Raw genomic sequence first — 16,564 nt, forward strand, 5'->3', positions numbered from 1 at the left:
CTGTGATGTTTTTGCCTATCTGCTTTCCCTCCCAGGTCCTCATTCCCACGACCCGATGCAACTCCCACAAAGAGAACATCCAGGGCCAGCTCAAGGTTCGCACGCCTGGCATCTACATGCTTATCTTCGACAATACCTTCTCAAGGTAGGGCCACTTCAGGCACCAGCTCCACGTCTCCAGGCCTCTCTTCCACCTCTTCTCAAGAGCAGAGGTGGACACTCGAAACAAATTATTTGTTAGTAACTTATTATTAATCGTTCTTGATTGTTGACCACTCTGCCATGGTGTTGCAGTGTTTGTTAGAGATTTTGTGGCACACAGGCTCATGCTTACAGAATCCCTCCATGTCACTGCTGAGGGGTAGAGGAGTGACACTCTTAAGTCACACAGCCAGTAGTGGAGCCGGATCTGAAACAGGCGGTCTGGCCATTCTGAACTCTTAATAACCAGGGTGCCCTTTCCCTCTCTCTGATGTTGATTCCCACTGCCCTGCCACTGCCCTGCCCAAAGAAGGGGCTCAGGAAATACGATGGAAGGACTGAATGAATGAATGAACGAGAAAGGGAGGAACAAGAGAAGGAAGGGCAGAGCTTGAGATAAGCAGGCCCGAGACTACACCGCAAAGCCCCTGGCCGTGTGGCGGGAGCAGCAGGTGCCATCTCTGGGAAGCACTCTGAGAACCAGCTAAGGTTGAGGAGTGTATAGTTTAGAAGATGGGAGAGAAGCTGGACAGGAGAATGGGAATAGGGAGATGAGGTCAGAGGGATAGCAGGAGGGGAGCAGAGAGAGGACCAGCATTGACTGAGCAGCAATCATGTGGACAAGGGTGGTTAGGACTGCTGGGCACCTGCCCCTGTTTATGTCTTCAGCTGCAGCACAGACCCCTTCACTGGAACCGGCTCTTTAGAGAGCACGGCCCAATCTGTTTCTGGCCACATCCTCTCTGAGCAAGGTCCTGGGCTACTGGTCACATCCCCAGCATGAGTACTTGGCTCTTAGCAGAATAACTAGACAGGACACTAGGGAAAAGCTATGTCATCCCCTCACCACCTCCAGGCCTTGAACTGCCAGGGCTTGTGGCCAAGAGTGCCCACCACAGGAGGGGTTGGAAGATGAACTTCCCACCTCGCCCCCTCCTGCCCCTCCCTACACTCCCAAGCGGAAATGAAAGCACCCCTGGAGTTAGCAGGACCTCATGGCATAGGCCTGTCATGGCCAGAGAGCTCTCTTTGTAGCCACCCTCTACCCCAAGAGTGGACATGAGCCCCAGCCCCTCTTGAACAGGATAGGGCAGTGGTTAGGAGAATGGGTTGGGGACCACCAGGCCCAAGCTCTGCTCTTCCCCCAACAGCCCTTAGTTGAGTCTCCATTTCCTACTCTGCAATGGCAGCCACGCTGTGGACTGATGGAGAGACCAAGGAGAGGTATGATGAGGGCAGAGCACCGTCCCAAGCCTGAGCAGATTCCCAGTTACCCCTGGAGGTGGCCGTGGTGCCATGATAAACTCTGGCCTTGAGGTCATCTCAGGAACCTACTTGAGATTTCCAAACTATGGATGTCAGAACTGAGTTAACTGCCAAGTCAGAAAAAATCCGTGCTGGCCTCCGCCATATGCCTCCTCCCATTGCCTGCTCCTCACGCCCCCCATACACACACTGTGCAGTCCCCACCGCCAGCTGCTTCAGAGCAGCCAGGTGAGGAAGGTGACATTCACAGCCTGTGACCAAAAGGACATTTCTGTACCCAAGCCTCAGGAGAGTCCACGGTGATGTCCCGAGACCTCCTGACCCTCACAAGGAGAGAACTCCACTAGACAGACAGGAAATGGGGCACGGGGCTCCAGCACCCACACCCGACCAGGTCACTGCAGAGACCACAGAGGCCTCAGCAGCAGCTGCCACGCCTCAGACTTTCAGCTCTCAGGTAACATCCTCCTTTTCCATTTCTCTTTCTTCAGGTTTGTCTCTAAAAAGGTATTTTATCACTTGACGGTTGATCGGCCTGTGATCTACGATGGAAGTGATTTCCTGTAGCTTCAGCACCTCGGTAACTTCACTTCATCCACAGGAAACACTACTCTTCCTCACCTGTCACATAAAGCATTTTTTTAAAACGTCAGCTGCTCCAAAATCATCAACTCTGCCCCTCTGGAAGAGAGGCCCCTGGGCTGCCCCTCAGAGGCGGCGTCCGGGGAGCACTTTGTGCTCAGCACTCTGCACTGGCCACTCTTAGCCCCCAAGGCTTTGAAGGGCTCAGGCAATGTTTCCATTAAGTAGAGACCCAGCTGTTCTCACACCCAAAGGGATGCTCTGCCAGACGTTTAAACACCCAGGAGACCGTCAGCCTCTCCTGGGAGCACGGTTGGCGCTAGGCCTCCTGTGGAGAGTTTCACGGGTAGGGGTGATCCCAACTTCTGCCTGTGGAGAGATTTTCTGCCCTGCCCCACCAGGGTCCCGCATCTTGGAGACCTGAGCTGGGTGCCCTGGCCATGCCCTGTGGCTGTGACGCCCTCAGGTACTCCCGGGAAGAGGAGGCACACAGCCATTGCGTGAGTCAGGGTGCCAGGGAACCCTCCTGAGATCCTGACTAGCCTCCTCCAGTCATGCTCTTGTCCCTCACTGCCCCAGTAAGCTGGAGGCTGCTCCAGAACTCAGCAGTGTTGAGGGGCCTCTAAGCTGCACTCTCTTCCTGGCCCTTTTGTCTGGGTGATTCTGTCCTCAAAGCCCTTCACTCAGCCAGGCCTCTCCACAGCTCAAAGCATTGCCCTAAGAATCAGAAGTAAAGATAATCCGAGAACAAAACCCACCGTACTGGGGGCCTGCGGTGGCTGTGTGTACACTACATCTAATGCCCAAATGCCAGCCAGTGTGGATGTCGTGACCACAGAGCAGGCTTGTGCATTGGCTTTAGAGCTACTCCTCAGCTGATGGCCCATGTTTGTTTATATAAATAAGAGCTTCTGCCCCGCCTGCAGACGTGTTTACTAATGATCATAGCCAGGATTAGAACCACTTTCAAACATTGGGGCCTTCTTAACAAAAGTCTTTGATAACTTAAAAACCAAAGTGACAGAGTAAACAGAGGCATGATGGATCCCTGGGCCCCACTCCCCTCCTGACAGGTTCCCCGACAGCCCATTTGCCTACTTCCCACTGCTCAGCCCGCACCTGACCTCCAGGAGACATCCCCCCTTGAGGCAGAGAGATCCTGTTGCCTGTTCCCAGACAAGAATTAGTTAATCTTCCCTGTTCTTTGTGGTCCTTTTCTTCTCCAACAACAGATAGCTCACCTTGGACAGCTCTTTGTTCCTTGTTCATGGAACCAGCTGCCCGCAGTCAGGCCCCAGGTTCTTCCCTGGGTGAACAGAGCATCTGACAAAGGTCCTACTTTGGAGGGGAGAGAGCCCCAGGCAGGCTATCTGAGAATCTGAGAGCTGGGCCCAGCAATTCCTCCAGCTAGCCTTGTGACCCAAGTCCAGTCACACATTTCCCAAAGTTTCTCTTTGTCATAACCCTGGTCTGGCTGGTTTTGAGGGCTTGAGAATGGGTCAGGAACTCCAGGCGAAGTCCAACAGAGACCCCAAACCCACCACACACCAGCAGCCACAGCCTCACCACCAGCAAAGAGGACTATTGTGGGGCCACAGCTAAGGAGTCATTTCTGGAATGGACTCAGACCTTTAAACAGGAGAGTTGGGCACTTCAGTCAGTTGAAGCAAGGCATAAGGAATGGGGAATAGAACCTTTCAAAGAGGTTACCCAGAGAAAAGCTGGGCCTCTTGCATTTGGCTTTCTTGGAGCAGCCTCTTCCGGCAGAAAGCCATCAGGTACTCAATCATCTTCCCCTGGCCAAGGCTCTGACCATGTTTAATATTGGAATAGAAGTGGCCAGGCCCCCAGCGACTCTTCTTGGCCTCATGTTTGTCCTCACAGGCATGCCACATGGCCTGAGATGATTCAGAGCAAATCATGCTAACTTTGAATCCATCCAGCCTCTTGCAAAAGATAATCAGGAGTCAGCTTGTTCACTGTAAGAAAGAAACTAATGAAAGAGAACCCAGAGCAATCTAGAATCTTTGAGTGCTTAGCTTTCTGAGGATACTGCGGAGACTCTGGCCAAGCTGATGACCTTCTGAAGTGTCATTGGCACCATATGCAACAAGAACCACCATTCACTGAGTAGCTGACAGGTTTGGGGCCCGGGACATTCCATCTGAGGTCCTTTCTGAACATGTCACTCACCACAGCAGAAGACCAGTTGCAGCTTACCCAGAACCACTCCTCCAGGAGAGCTGGGTGTCTCGTGCGCACCACCTTCAGCGCTGACTGCCATTGTTCAAAGAAAGCCTTTCCTGCATTCGGAGGACTGCCCCGTGCCCCGAGGTGACTTCCTAACTATGTGGTTTCATTAGAGAATTTATTTTTTGTGCTGGGTGGACATTTGTATTTTGTTAGGTTGCTGTTCAAGCTCAAGTTTGCTGTGCTCTCTGCAGCTACAGAACATCTTGGCATATTTAAGAGTGGCTTTTATAAATAGCTTTATTCTGATTTTAATCAGATTCCCAACTTTACTGAGAATTAAGGACTGGGGTACTTTTTAAAAAATGCAAATAACAATTGAAGAAGCACTGCTGCAGGTGGTAGCCCTGGCTAGACTGAATTACACTAGAAATCAGCCAGAAGGAAGCGTCCTTGGGATCCCAGATCACTCTTTAAAAAAAAAAAGGGGGGGGGGGGGGCAGGTGGGCAGCCCGTTGATGGCTCATCTCTCTGCATAACAGTCACGTCTTCATATCGATACCAGATGCCTTCTTCATCATGCCACTGAAGCCACTCACCACCTTCAAGAACATGCCAACCTCTGTCAGACGTACTTAGCCGCAAACAAGGAGGCACGTTTGGCACAAAGTGTCCTCCAGGTCCAAGTGGACTCTACGGAGTGCTTGACCTCAACACACTGGACTCCAGGTGGGCTGGACCAAGAGCAGGCAAAGACACGGGAACTGAAAAACTCCACAGGGTTTGGAAAATAGAAATGAAAAGCCACATCATATAACTCAAGAATAAATAGTGTTTTGGAAATTTTAAAATTATCGTCTAAGGTGGTGAAACTATTTCAGGCCCAAATGAAAGGAAATCCCCATTTGGGGATGAAATCACAGAGCCTGTGTTTTGTAATATGGTTGGATGTCCACTGATGAAATTTTAAAGAAGTTTCATTTTTAAAAGTGTACCTGATTTCATTTTTTAAAGTGCACATGATTCTACATGTGAGAATTCTTTAGGCCAAGAAACTGTCCTTGGCTCAGAGGTGTTGGGAATTAAAGCAGAGAGAAGCCATTCGTGATGCTGAGAACCAAGGATGGTCATGTACACAAAGACCATGGAGACGGCCATTCTTGTTTACAAAACACTTACCAAGAAAGCACTTTGTAGGGGAACCTTCGTAAGTTCTCATTTCATTACGTTTCTTCCAAGGAAACAGGAGAGACTGAATTAATAATTCTCTCTTTCCTCTTAAGCACTTTTAAAATAATAAAGTACATCTTGAAATTTTAGGAGGCATCTCTGATTTAAAAAAAAAAAAAAAGAAAAGAAAAAAAAAAGAAAGGCTGCTTGACGTATGTTATCCAGAGACACTCTGCCTCTGGTGGCTGCAGAGCAACTCCCAAGCCTCATTTGGAAGGCTTAACATTTGGAATTGCACTTTAATTGATTAATCCTCAATTCATGTGGCCTTACAGGATGGTGGGTCTGGGACCCCAATTCATTCTTATCTGCCAAAGAATTATCTAGAAGCACATCAAACACCAGCACCCCACCTGCACAATGGGGGTGGAAAACTTTTGTATCCCTAAGCATATTATTTTATAGTGTCTGCCATGCCATGTGGAAATACTTTATTTTTTAACCTCAGGATTTAAATAAACACTATGACATTTAGACATTTGTCTCTCATTTTTTGGGGATATAAAGTGCATGACAAAGTTATCCAGAGCTGAGCTGGAGTTGAGCTGTGCTGCTGGGAAATGGAGCATCTTTTATGGTGGCTTTTCAGGGGGACTTTAGCCAGCAGATGTTCTGGGAAGTTTCCAAGTAGCCTGGCACCTGGCTACTTCCGGCCTGCTGTGAGGGTGGTGTTTAGACCTGCCTGAGACAGCCTGTCTTTCAGTCCATGCCGCTGTGCCCTATGGGCTTCTAGCCCTCAGCTCAAATGTCCAGATCTCCCAGGGCACCCACAGAGCATTTTGAACAAAGAACAGACTTCTGAGTTTACCGGAACAATGGGGCTGGGGAGAAGCATCATGGATGGCCTAAAACCACGATTAGTCACTATGAGGTACAAAGCTGGGCAAGACTGCCAGGCCAAGATGGCTGGCAGAGGAAGAAGTCAGCACTCCCACTCCCGCATACCCTTCTCTGGCTGGGTCAGCAAAGAGCCTGGACAGAGGCCCAGAGGGGCGTGTCCTGGTCAGTGCTGGATGTTGGACTGAGCTCAGGCTGGGCAGCCCACCCACACTCACCGCCACTCCACGGATGACCAGGGCTGTGTCCGCGGAGTGCTCTGCGCCTCAAAAGAACACCTCCCCACACCACCCTTTCACTGCCCTTCCTCTGCCAGCCCTCTCCTGCTGCCAGACTTTCGTTTGACCTCTGCTTCAATCTTTTACTCCATGGAAGAAGTCACATTTTCTGTAACTCTGGTTCTCTCCTTCATTTTTATCTTCATCTCCCTCCTCCCTTCCCTCCCCACCGCAGCATCGAGCAACATGCCAGGCAGGAAAGGACTCAGAAAACACTGAATTGACCTCACGGGTCAGTCCCAGTGCCCTGGGTCAGCCAAAAAGTCATCAGCATTCCCATTGGCAACTAACTGTGCCAGGAATAGAGGCTCCTGAAACACTCTGGTGGCAGAGAAGGGAAAGGGTGGGCCTGCAGGAGGAGATATGGGCAATGATAGCTGGTCACTTAGTCCCACTCCCTGCACCCCCTCTTATGTCAAAGGTGCCCTCGGGCCGGGCACAGTGGCTCACGCCTGTAATCCCAACACTTCAGGAGTCCAAGGCAGGAGGATTGCTTGAGCCCAGGGGGTTCGAGACCACTGGGCAACACAGTGAGATCCCATCTCCACATTTTTTTTAGCCAGGTGTGGTGGTGCATGTCTATAGTCCCACTCAGTAGAGGCTGCAGTGAACCAAGATCGTGCCACTCCACGAGTGACAGAGTGAGGCCCTGTCTCAAAAAAAATAAAAAGGTGCCCTCAAATCAAGTCTCTGTCTAGTAACCAGGTAGAAGTAATGGCAGATAGTTACTCCAACTGCCCCCAATGACACGGCCAGAGAGTTTCTTTGTTAATACAACAGTCCTTCCTGAGGCTTGGGGGTCTCATGGGCTGGGGGCTAGCGCAAGAAACAGCTGAGACACACGTAGATGTGTGTGCTGTGCATCTGGGGCTAGGATCTGGGGACCTCCAGGTCAAAATCCTCCATTGCATCTCACCCCACCCTGCTAAACTGCAGAGTAACTCAAGATGACCCAAGTCTTTGCTGGAGGATTTCCAAGCCCTCCACTTGATTCCAGGTAGTCTGGACCCAGATCAGTGTTCGCAGACTCTGTGGCACTTAGAGGTGCCCCTCCCCTCCCTGCCACGGCTGCCGGGTGAGGGCTGAGGATGCAGAGACTCCCGGGTGATTCAGAAAGCTCCTCACAGCAAGGTCAGCCCTTTCAGTTTGAAGATGCGTGGGAAAAATCTCTTGCCACCCACACACATCTGAAGAGCAAACAGATGGTGAAACCAGTAGCCCAAGATGAGAAAACGGACTTTTTTTTGAGACAGCAGTTGAAGCTGAAGCCTCAAAAGCCAGGGGGAAAGCAATAGCGATTATGAAAGACATTCAAAGTGGGTTAGGGGTGAGAGAAAGGTCAGCCTTTTACTTTTCCCACACCGGCTGGTTTCTGAAGAAGGATGGTAACGCGAGCAGAAGGGTGATGGCCAACCTCTGGGCTTTGATGTGTGTCCCCTCCTCGCCCGCCCCCATCCTGCAAGCTCTGGGGAGGTCGGAGATTAGTGTGGTTTCCTCACGCCTCCCACCATGCTGGCACTGAGGTTATCTCAGAGTTGACAGCCCCATCTGAAGCCTGGAATGAATTAAGTCTTTTTTAGCTAAAAAATGAACAAAACCTGAGATGTGTGAGTGTCCTTACCAAAAGGAAGCCCTCGTTTCTAGAACAGGTCTGTCTTCAGGCCTGTGGGTCCATAGAATCATCACAGAAAATGTGATTTCAGGAGGCCTCCCCCGCCTTCTGTTCCCAAGGCCGACTCTGACTGAGCCTCGGAGGAGAGAAGGAAGCCATTTCTGGGAGGCCAAAACATCCATCTTCCAGGTCAGTGGGGCAGGTGCTGTCTTCTCCCTGGCTTGAGAAAGGAAAGCTGGTGAGGGAGAACGGTGGGGGTGGGGTGCGGGGATAAAAGATAGGAGAGCAAAGAAGTGATGAGAAAAGTGGGGCAATAGAAAAGGCCTTCCCAAAGGCTGCAGGGAGGGCTGGACCCAGGGCTGGTTAGCAGAAGCCATCTTTCTCATCGGAAGAAAGTGGCAGTGAGAAATGACAGTGTCGGTGTGGCTGAAGCTGCCCAGTGCATCTGCTGGAGGCAGCACTTTAATGTAAGCAAGCCTGGACCGTTGAGGGAACAGACACCAAAGGCAGTGACTGCCGATGTGAAAAGACAAGCCAGTTTTTTCCTCGCCTCGGAGGTGGCTTCAGGGCCCTGCAAGCTTTCACAAACAGGGCCCTGCATGCTTTCACAAGCAACTGGGGCAACAGCCTCAGTCCAGTCCTCCCACGAGGCTTGTGAAAGAGAGACAGGGTTCCTATGTGGAACCCAAGGTCTTGGAAGAGGCAGCTCCTCTCCACCAGCAGGGACGCCACCCAGCTGTTGGGTGGTCTCAGAAAGAGGACCACACATTCATGCCCTGAAGGTGACCAGCGGAATAAGGATAGGGAGACCAGAACTGGTCCTGGATCAGGCCCCCATCCTCTTTGGTTATGAAAGTTTCAGGTATTGAGCGATCAGGAAAAGCCCAAGACTCACCCAGGGCTCAGTTTTGCTCCAGAGTCAACTGTTCATTTATTCGGTGTCCATAAATAAAAGGAAGTTGCAGAGAGATTCTTAGAAGGTTTTCTCTTGCTTTAGTTACCTGAGGGCCTATTAAAATGCAGATCCAGCCAGGTGTGGTGGCTCACGCCTATAATCCCAGCATTTTGGGTGGCCGAGGCAGGAAGATCACTTGAGGCCAGGAGTTCGAGGCCAGCCTGCGTAACATAGGGAGACCCCGTCTCTACCAAAAAAATTCAAATATTAGCCAGGCGCCTCTAGTCCCAGCTACTGGGGAGACTGAGGTGGGAGAATCCCTTAAGCCTGGGAGTTTGAAGCTGCAAATGTGATTGCCCCACTGCACTCTAGCCTGGGTGACACAGTGAGACCCTGTCTCAAAAAAAAAAAAAAAATGCAGATCCATGGGCACCACCCATTTCAATTCTGGTTCATCAGGTCTGGTCCATTCACAGGTCCTCCAGGTGAGGCTGGAGCAAGTGGTCCTGGTGAGCATTGCTGCGTCACCACTGATTTGATTAGAACTTGAGGAAAGGAGGAAATAAACTAATTGATCTGTCTCCTAATTTAAGTCTCCCAATAATCCTTGAATCTCGGAACCAGACCATCTTCCTCAAATCCATTAGCCCAAGCACTAGGGTGCAATGATGGAAATTTCAGTCTTGGAGAGGAGGATGCTTCTAAATGAATCCCCTGGTATAAAACTATTCTAAGGGTAAAATGGTTTACAACCATAAATTTTTTATGGCTTATATTTTTATTCAAGGGGTCTGGTACCAACTGGCAGATCATTTGTGAGTGGAAAAACATCCCCTTCCCCAAATCCAGAAGAGTTCCATGCATGTCCAAATTTTAAGAAATGGAGAAAGTATCCAGGGGTATGGGCTGGGGAGGTCAGGTTAAGAAGGAGTTCCTAAGCTGGTCCATACACAGAATCAAAGGTCTTTGAAAATGGGTGGGTGAAAAATGGCATCTTTACCCTAACTGCTAACTAAAATTTAAGTCTTCCTTCAATTATGAATAGAGACAACACACCACACTAGTGTTAGCAAGACCTGTCACTTTGTCACCAGTAGAAATGGCAGATATTTTCATATTACATGACAATTTCTGCAGACTCTCAAAATATCATTTATATTTATTTCCACTCTGAAATGAAGGTTGTCATTAGATCTGATAGATTTTATGTAATGCATTAGTAAAGACACAGATGTATTACTAGTTCCTATATCTGCTTTAATACTTGGAGAATTGTATTTCAATTTAATTGGTTTGTAATTCCTTTATTTTATTGTTTGCATTTTAAAACATTCTGAGAAAGGGGCTATAGGCTTTGTCAGATTGTCAAAGGTGTGGATGAGGCCACAAAAAAAAAAAAAAAAAAAAGAAGTTAAGGATCTTTGGGTTGTGGCAGGTCCTCATGAAAAACAAGAGAAAGATCAGCTCATTGCAGCACTGGTTTGTTAATAGTAATGATAGTAGCATTGTTTAATTTGTATAATTGTATAATTTGCTAGGCTCTTGCTGTAAGTCAGCCTGCTTTTACAGATGAGGAACCAAGACCCAGGGAAGATGGTAAGTCTAAACCATTTACAGAACATGTTACTGCTACTGCGTTATGCTGAGACAGCTGTAGGAATGGTTTTCTCTAAACCATTCTCATTTTACTTGAATATAGATTATCTGATGATTTATAAAAAACTTTTCCATAAACCAGGATTTGCTATGGCAGTCCTTGACCTTCAGACCTTTACTATGATTGTTAAAACAAAAGGCTGTATCAGTTACCTGTTGTCAGAATAAAGCTACATTGTTCTGCGTTATTTGAAGTTGGACAACCTCAAAACTGTGGGTTAAATTACTAAAGATTTATTTTGCTCACGAATATGCAGGTTGGCTGGGGGCTCTGGACTCTTGGTGAGCTCACTCCCTTGTCTGTCCGTGGTCAGCTACGCCTTGAGGCTGTGCTCCCTCATGTCTGAGGGTTGGCTGCTCATTGGCTAATCATGGCTGGGGTTGACTCCTACATCTGTGGTCAGCTGGTCAAAGGAAGGCTGGCTAGTCTAGGATGGTCTTGGCCAGACAACTTGGCTGTACTCCACGTGGTCTCCCTGACCCCAATAGGATAGCCTGGGCTTATTCAGATGGCCGCTGAGCAGGTTTCCAAGAGAGTGAGTACAAGTGCCCGAGCTTCGCAAAGCCCAGTCTCAGACCTGGCGCATCATTTCAACAGTGTTCTGTTGGTCAGAACAAGTCACAGGCCAGCCCATATTCCAGGTGTGGGCAGAGGGACTCCTCTGGATGGGAGGAACTGCAAGGTCACTTTATAAAGGGCACAGGGACAGTGAGGGGTAGAGAATTAGGACCATTTTTGTAATAATTCTACCAAAGAGTCAGATAATCTTCCCTTCTTGCACATATTTCCACTTCAATTTTCATCCTCAGTAAAACATCTGCCTTCTCCTGCAGATACACTCATACAAGTACACAAAAATACACACAACACTCTTCATGGCCACAATGTCTGTGATAGCAAAAAAACAGGAAGGAGTTTGTTCAAAGTGGATTGGATTGAAGCAATATATGACGGCACCCTGGGAGACTATGTGATGAACACTACTCACACCCACACATTTCCTGATAAAGACGCTGGACACAGCACTGGCTGCCTCGGCAGATGGAGCTGGTGGGGCTTTGGAGTTGGTGGCAGGAATAAGATGCTTTTACTTTTCTCTTTATACCTTTCTATGTCGTATGAAGTATTTTTATTAGGTTTCAGTTTATCTTTTAAACTGTGAAAACTAATTTCTAAAAAGACATTCACGTCATCTTACGGCCATCTCAGATTCCCAGTAAAAAACCAAATGCCCAGTTCCTATATGCTGGAGTCAGTACACAGTTGTTGATGTCTTTCTGCATTCACCAAAGGGGTGACTTACTCACCAGCCAAGCCGAACGGCATAAAGCCATGAGCAGGGAGGGCCTGGGAGGAAACCACAATATGGCCAGGGTTCCTCTTCCCCTGCCTAGGGGCTGGCCCCGCTAGGGCCCCCTGTCCTCCTGACTCAGGGCCTCTGTGAGAAGAGCTATATCCAGATCATATGGTGCAAACTGACCACTGGAACATCAGTGCTTGAACTTCAACTGGGGAGAAAGTACAACAGCCTCTAAGAGGTGGGGTTCTAGAATCAGAAAGACATGGATCCAACTCCTGGTGCCACTACCTACTTCCCCTGGCTTGGGACAAGTCACTTAGCTACTCTGTGCCTCAAAAATGTGATAGCTGTTATCATGGAGAAAGACGTCCACACCTTGTCCCATCCCTTTTACTCTCTTGGCTCTTTTGCTTCCTTCTGGGCATTAGTCAACTAGTCAAGTTGGGGGACTGCGTGATTGGGGTCATTGAAAGATGAGTTAATTTACAGAGCAGCCACCTTTGATGATTTTAAAACACGGCCCCAGAGTTATCTGACACCCTTCCCATAAGAGGTGGAGTCTTGACTCCCGTGACTCCGGGCTGGCCTCTGGCTGCTCAGTGGAAGAGCAGAAGGACACTGTGTGGCTTCTCGTGCCATGTCAGAAAAGGACCTGCAACTTCCCCCTGGTTTTCTTGCACGGGGAAGCCAGCTGCCATGTAAAAGGTCTGAGTACCTTAAGCCCTCCCTGCTGAAGCAGCCATGTGCTGGGGCCCTGCTCGGCAGCCAGCATTAACTACTGGCCCTGGGGCATGGCCCTCCAAGTCAAGCTTTCCAATGGCCACAGCCCCAGCCAATATCTAACTCCAGCCACATGAGAGACGCCAAGCTAGATATGCCCTGCTGAGTCCCTTCCAAATTTGTGGCCCACAAAATGGTGAATAAAATAAAATGGTTATTGTTTTTATAACACCAAATTTTGTGGCAACAGTTACGAGGACACAGCTGAATTGAATACAAGCAAGGTTCTTAGAATCACTTCTTTCATTTAATTACAAATGGGCCAAAAAGAGATCATCTAAATTTTTTTGTTTGTTTTATTGGATTACGCCTGACATTTTATCACAGCAAACCTGACACAAGTTTCGCCCACACATCCTCTTTCCACATCCTCACTTTCCATTCATTTGCTCCTCAGCCAATCACAGTCTGCCTTGTTGATGCCTGGGAAGCTGCTCCTAGTCAGGTCACTGCCAGCTTCCACTCTCTCTTGACTTCAGCTCTTCCCATGCTCATGGCTACCATCTTCCGGGTAGCATCCCCAGTCTTGCTCTCTGTTGATCCTCCCCTCCCAGGGGCAGCACCACCAGCCACCCAAATGTGCAGATTCAAAACCCAAGTCATCCTTGATTCCTTCCTTTCTCTCAATTCTAACCTTCACCATTGTGTCTACCCCCCGAGTAAGTCAAAAGCCATCCATCTCTCTACACCACAACCACCACCTTCACTCCAACTCCGCCACCATCATCTTTTTCCTGAACAACTGCAACAGCTCCTGACTGGCCTCCCTGCTTCCTTGCACTGCCCCTAATCCCCAGCCACCACCCTTCTTCACCTGGGGGCTTTAGAGATCTTTAAAACATGAATTGGATCATGCCACACCCCGCTTACAAATCTTCCTGAAGTAGAATAAATCAAAATTCATCGTCTGCACCTGAACAGCGCCCCTACCTTCCTCTCCCATCTGACTTCCCTCTCACTCATAACCCTCCAATCACCAATGGCTCTTCTTTTAGCCACTTGACTCTGATGATCACTTTCCTGGCTCAGAGACACCTGTGAGAATTAGGGGTGATGGTCCCATCTCATCTCAGGCAACATCAGTTTTCCTGTGGTCCTTAGAGACTTCCTGGTTTCCAAAAGTTGAACAAGAGAAACCCTGGAGCTCACTGAGGTCTTTATCAGCCTCTGCAGAGCATTCTGAGCCACCTGGATGATTACCCCCACTGAGAAAGTGCCACCCACGGTGTGAGGCCTTTCCCAGCTTGCTGCTCTATCCCCAGGGGACTCTCTCCCTCCTTCGGTTCCTTTGGTGAGTGGTGGCCTAACCACACAGAGGAAGAGTCCATCCAGTCTCCATTTCTTATTTTAATTTTTTAAAATTGTGATTTGGGGTTTTATAAGGATAAGAGCACGAGTTTTTAGGGGAATTGCATGATGTCTTGCATTTGCTTTAAAATACTACAGGAAACATTTTTTTAAAAGGAAGAAGGTAAGGAAAGAAAAAGAAGGGAGGGAGCAGATGAAACAAAGAAGAGGAAAGGAAAGAAAATTGGGAAGTGTAGCTGAAACCAAAACTGGACAGAACGTTAATCATTATTGAAGCTGGGTGAGGGGTATGTGGATGTTCATTATACCAGCCGTCCCCAACATTTTTGGCACCGGGGACCAGTTTCATGGAAGACAATTTTTCCATGGACCTGCAGCATTGGTGGAGAGGTGATTTTGGGATGATTCAAGCATGTTACGTCTATTGTGAACTTTATATTATTATGACATTGTAATGTATAATGAGATAAATATACAACTCGCCATAATGTAGAATCAATGGGAGGCCTGAACTTGTTTTCCTGCAACTAGACGATCTCATCAGGGGGTGATGGGAGACAGTGACAGATCATCAGACATTAGATTCTCATAAGGAGTGCATAGCCTAGGTCCCTTGCATGTTCACAATAGGTTTGTGCTCCTATGAGAATCTAATGTCGCCACTGATCTGACAGGTGGCGGAGCTCAGGTGGTGATGCAGGCGATGGGGAGCAGCTGTAAATATAGACGAAGCTTCACTCACCTGCCTGCCACTCACCTCCTCCTGTGTAGCCTGGTTCCTAACAGGCCGCAGAGCAGTAGTGGTCTGTGGCCGGGGGGTTGGGGACCCCTGCATTAATACTATTCCCTCTGCTTTTGTGTATGTTTTTAAATTTCTGTAATTAAAAAGTTTAAAAAGGAAAGAACATGAGTGGAGAAGTCCTAAATCAATTGCATGCATGGACACTTCACCAGAGAGTTGACAGTGTTGTCCCACAGGCATGAGTGCTGCAGGGCCTTGGCACGCGCCGCCCTCCTCCCCTGCTTCCTATAGTCATTCCTGTCCATTCTTCAGCTCTCGGCTCAAACGCTACCTCCTCAGGGAAGCCTTCCCTGCCTCCCCTTTCCAGAGCAGATCAGAGTCCCCTGTCACACTCTCTAGCATCCTGTACTGATAACCCTCAGCTTGTTCCTGTGATAGAGTGACTTGTGTCTGCAATTGCGAGCTTCATGAGCACCACGCCTGTGTCTGCAGTTGCTCACCACCTTGCCCAGTGCCTAGCATGTACTAAATACTCAATACATGTTAAATGAGGCTAATTACAGCAACAGTTGAAATGCCGGGCCTACTTGTGGCCTCTCCAGCACGGTGGTCTCAGGGTGGGCAAACTTCTGACACGGCAGCTTAGGGCTTCCAGAGCAAACCTCCCATGGCACAGGATGTGGAAGCTGCCAGCTTCTTCTTCTGAGTCTGTACCCAGAAACTGGCACAGCATCCCTTGCACCAAATTCCACTGGTCAAGCAAACCCAGAGCCCACCCAGATTCAAGGAGAGGGGACATCAACCCCGTATTTTGATGGGAGGAGAATCAAAGAAACTGTTGCTCCTGTCTCCCCTGCTTCCTGTAGGTCATCCTTAATCCACCCAGCTGACTCACTGTCTGCAGCTGTTAAGAGTTCAGTCCCCGTCTTTCTTGCCTAACTCTCCAAGTCTCCAAACATTTTCCATTGCTGTAGCTCTTTCTGGCCTCAAAGACTGTCATAACATCGTGCAAATGCTAGAGACGCAGCTCTCATGCTGGGCACTGTACCTTTGCTGGGCAGACACATGTGAGCAAGAACACGCACAGTCCGTGGCTGCTTGTTGCTGAGGGTCCAAACACAGGAGTCAAAGGATCAATCAGTAAAAAGAAGAATACTAGGGAATTACAAATGAGAGGAGTGCTGTGAAGGAAAGGGACAAGCAGTGTGCCACACAGGACGATGATGGGGCTCTAACTGGCACTCTGGGACTTTGCCACATCATCTTGCCATGCCCATGCAGCGAGTCACATTAGCAATTGCCATAGTACCTTTTAATACGAGAAGGGACGCTTCCGCCAGCTCTTGACTGAGGGTTGTTTACACTGTTCAGAAATTTCCAGATGACCTAATTCAGATGTGCTTGAAATGTGTATTTGAGGTCTAGAAAGTGGAGAGTCTGCAGAAGGACGCTGCAGCAGACGCAGGAAGAGACAGGTTCCTTGAAGTACCTACCTGCCCACAGAGCCTGGCCTGAGTGAGGGCCGCTGGTGGAGCAGGCACAGTGTTTACCCAGGTGGTCAGGGGCGGGGCCATCCTCAGGCCAGGGAATCCAGGCAGCAGCCACAGGTTTTCAGGGAAGCCTGGAGGGTGACTCCCAGAAGGAGATGCCAGTCCCTTGGCAGGGGAGGCTTGGGAGAGCTCCTCA

The 16,564-nt window shown here is 49.0% G+C and overlaps 2 protein-coding genes across 3 annotated transcripts in view; both read left to right on the plus strand.

Annotated features, from left to right (window-relative positions):
* Positions 1-5,943, plus strand: part of FYCO1 (FYVE and coiled-coil domain containing 1) — a 77,924-nt gene extending 71,981 nt beyond the window's left edge. For both annotated transcript variants that reach the window (XM_025376518.1, XM_025376519.1), the window contains 2 exons: positions 36-145; positions 1,959-5,943. In XM_025376518.1, the coding sequence (XP_025232303.1) occupies positions 36-145; positions 1,959-2,034 (186 nt within the window). In that variant the 3' untranslated portion in view covers positions 2,035-5,943. The remainder of the gene's footprint in view (positions 1-35; positions 146-1,958) is intronic.
* Positions 5,944-7,769: 1,826 nt separating this feature from the next.
* Positions 7,770-16,564, plus strand: part of LZTFL1 (leucine zipper transcription factor like 1) — a 94,207-nt gene continuing 85,412 nt past the window's right edge. Inside the window, exons 1-2 of the mRNA XM_025376827.1 lie at positions 7,770-8,385; positions 10,630-10,687. Of these exons, the coding sequence (XP_025232612.1) occupies positions 10,661-10,687 (27 nt within the window). The 5' untranslated portion in view covers positions 7,770-8,385; positions 10,630-10,660. The remainder of the gene's footprint in view (positions 8,386-10,629; positions 10,688-16,564) is intronic.

Source organism: Theropithecus gelada, chromosome 2 (genome assembly GCF_003255815.1).
Source record: "Theropithecus gelada isolate Dixy chromosome 2, Tgel_1.0, whole genome shotgun sequence".
Lineage (NCBI taxonomy): Eukaryota > Metazoa > Chordata > Mammalia > Primates > Cercopithecidae > Theropithecus > Theropithecus gelada.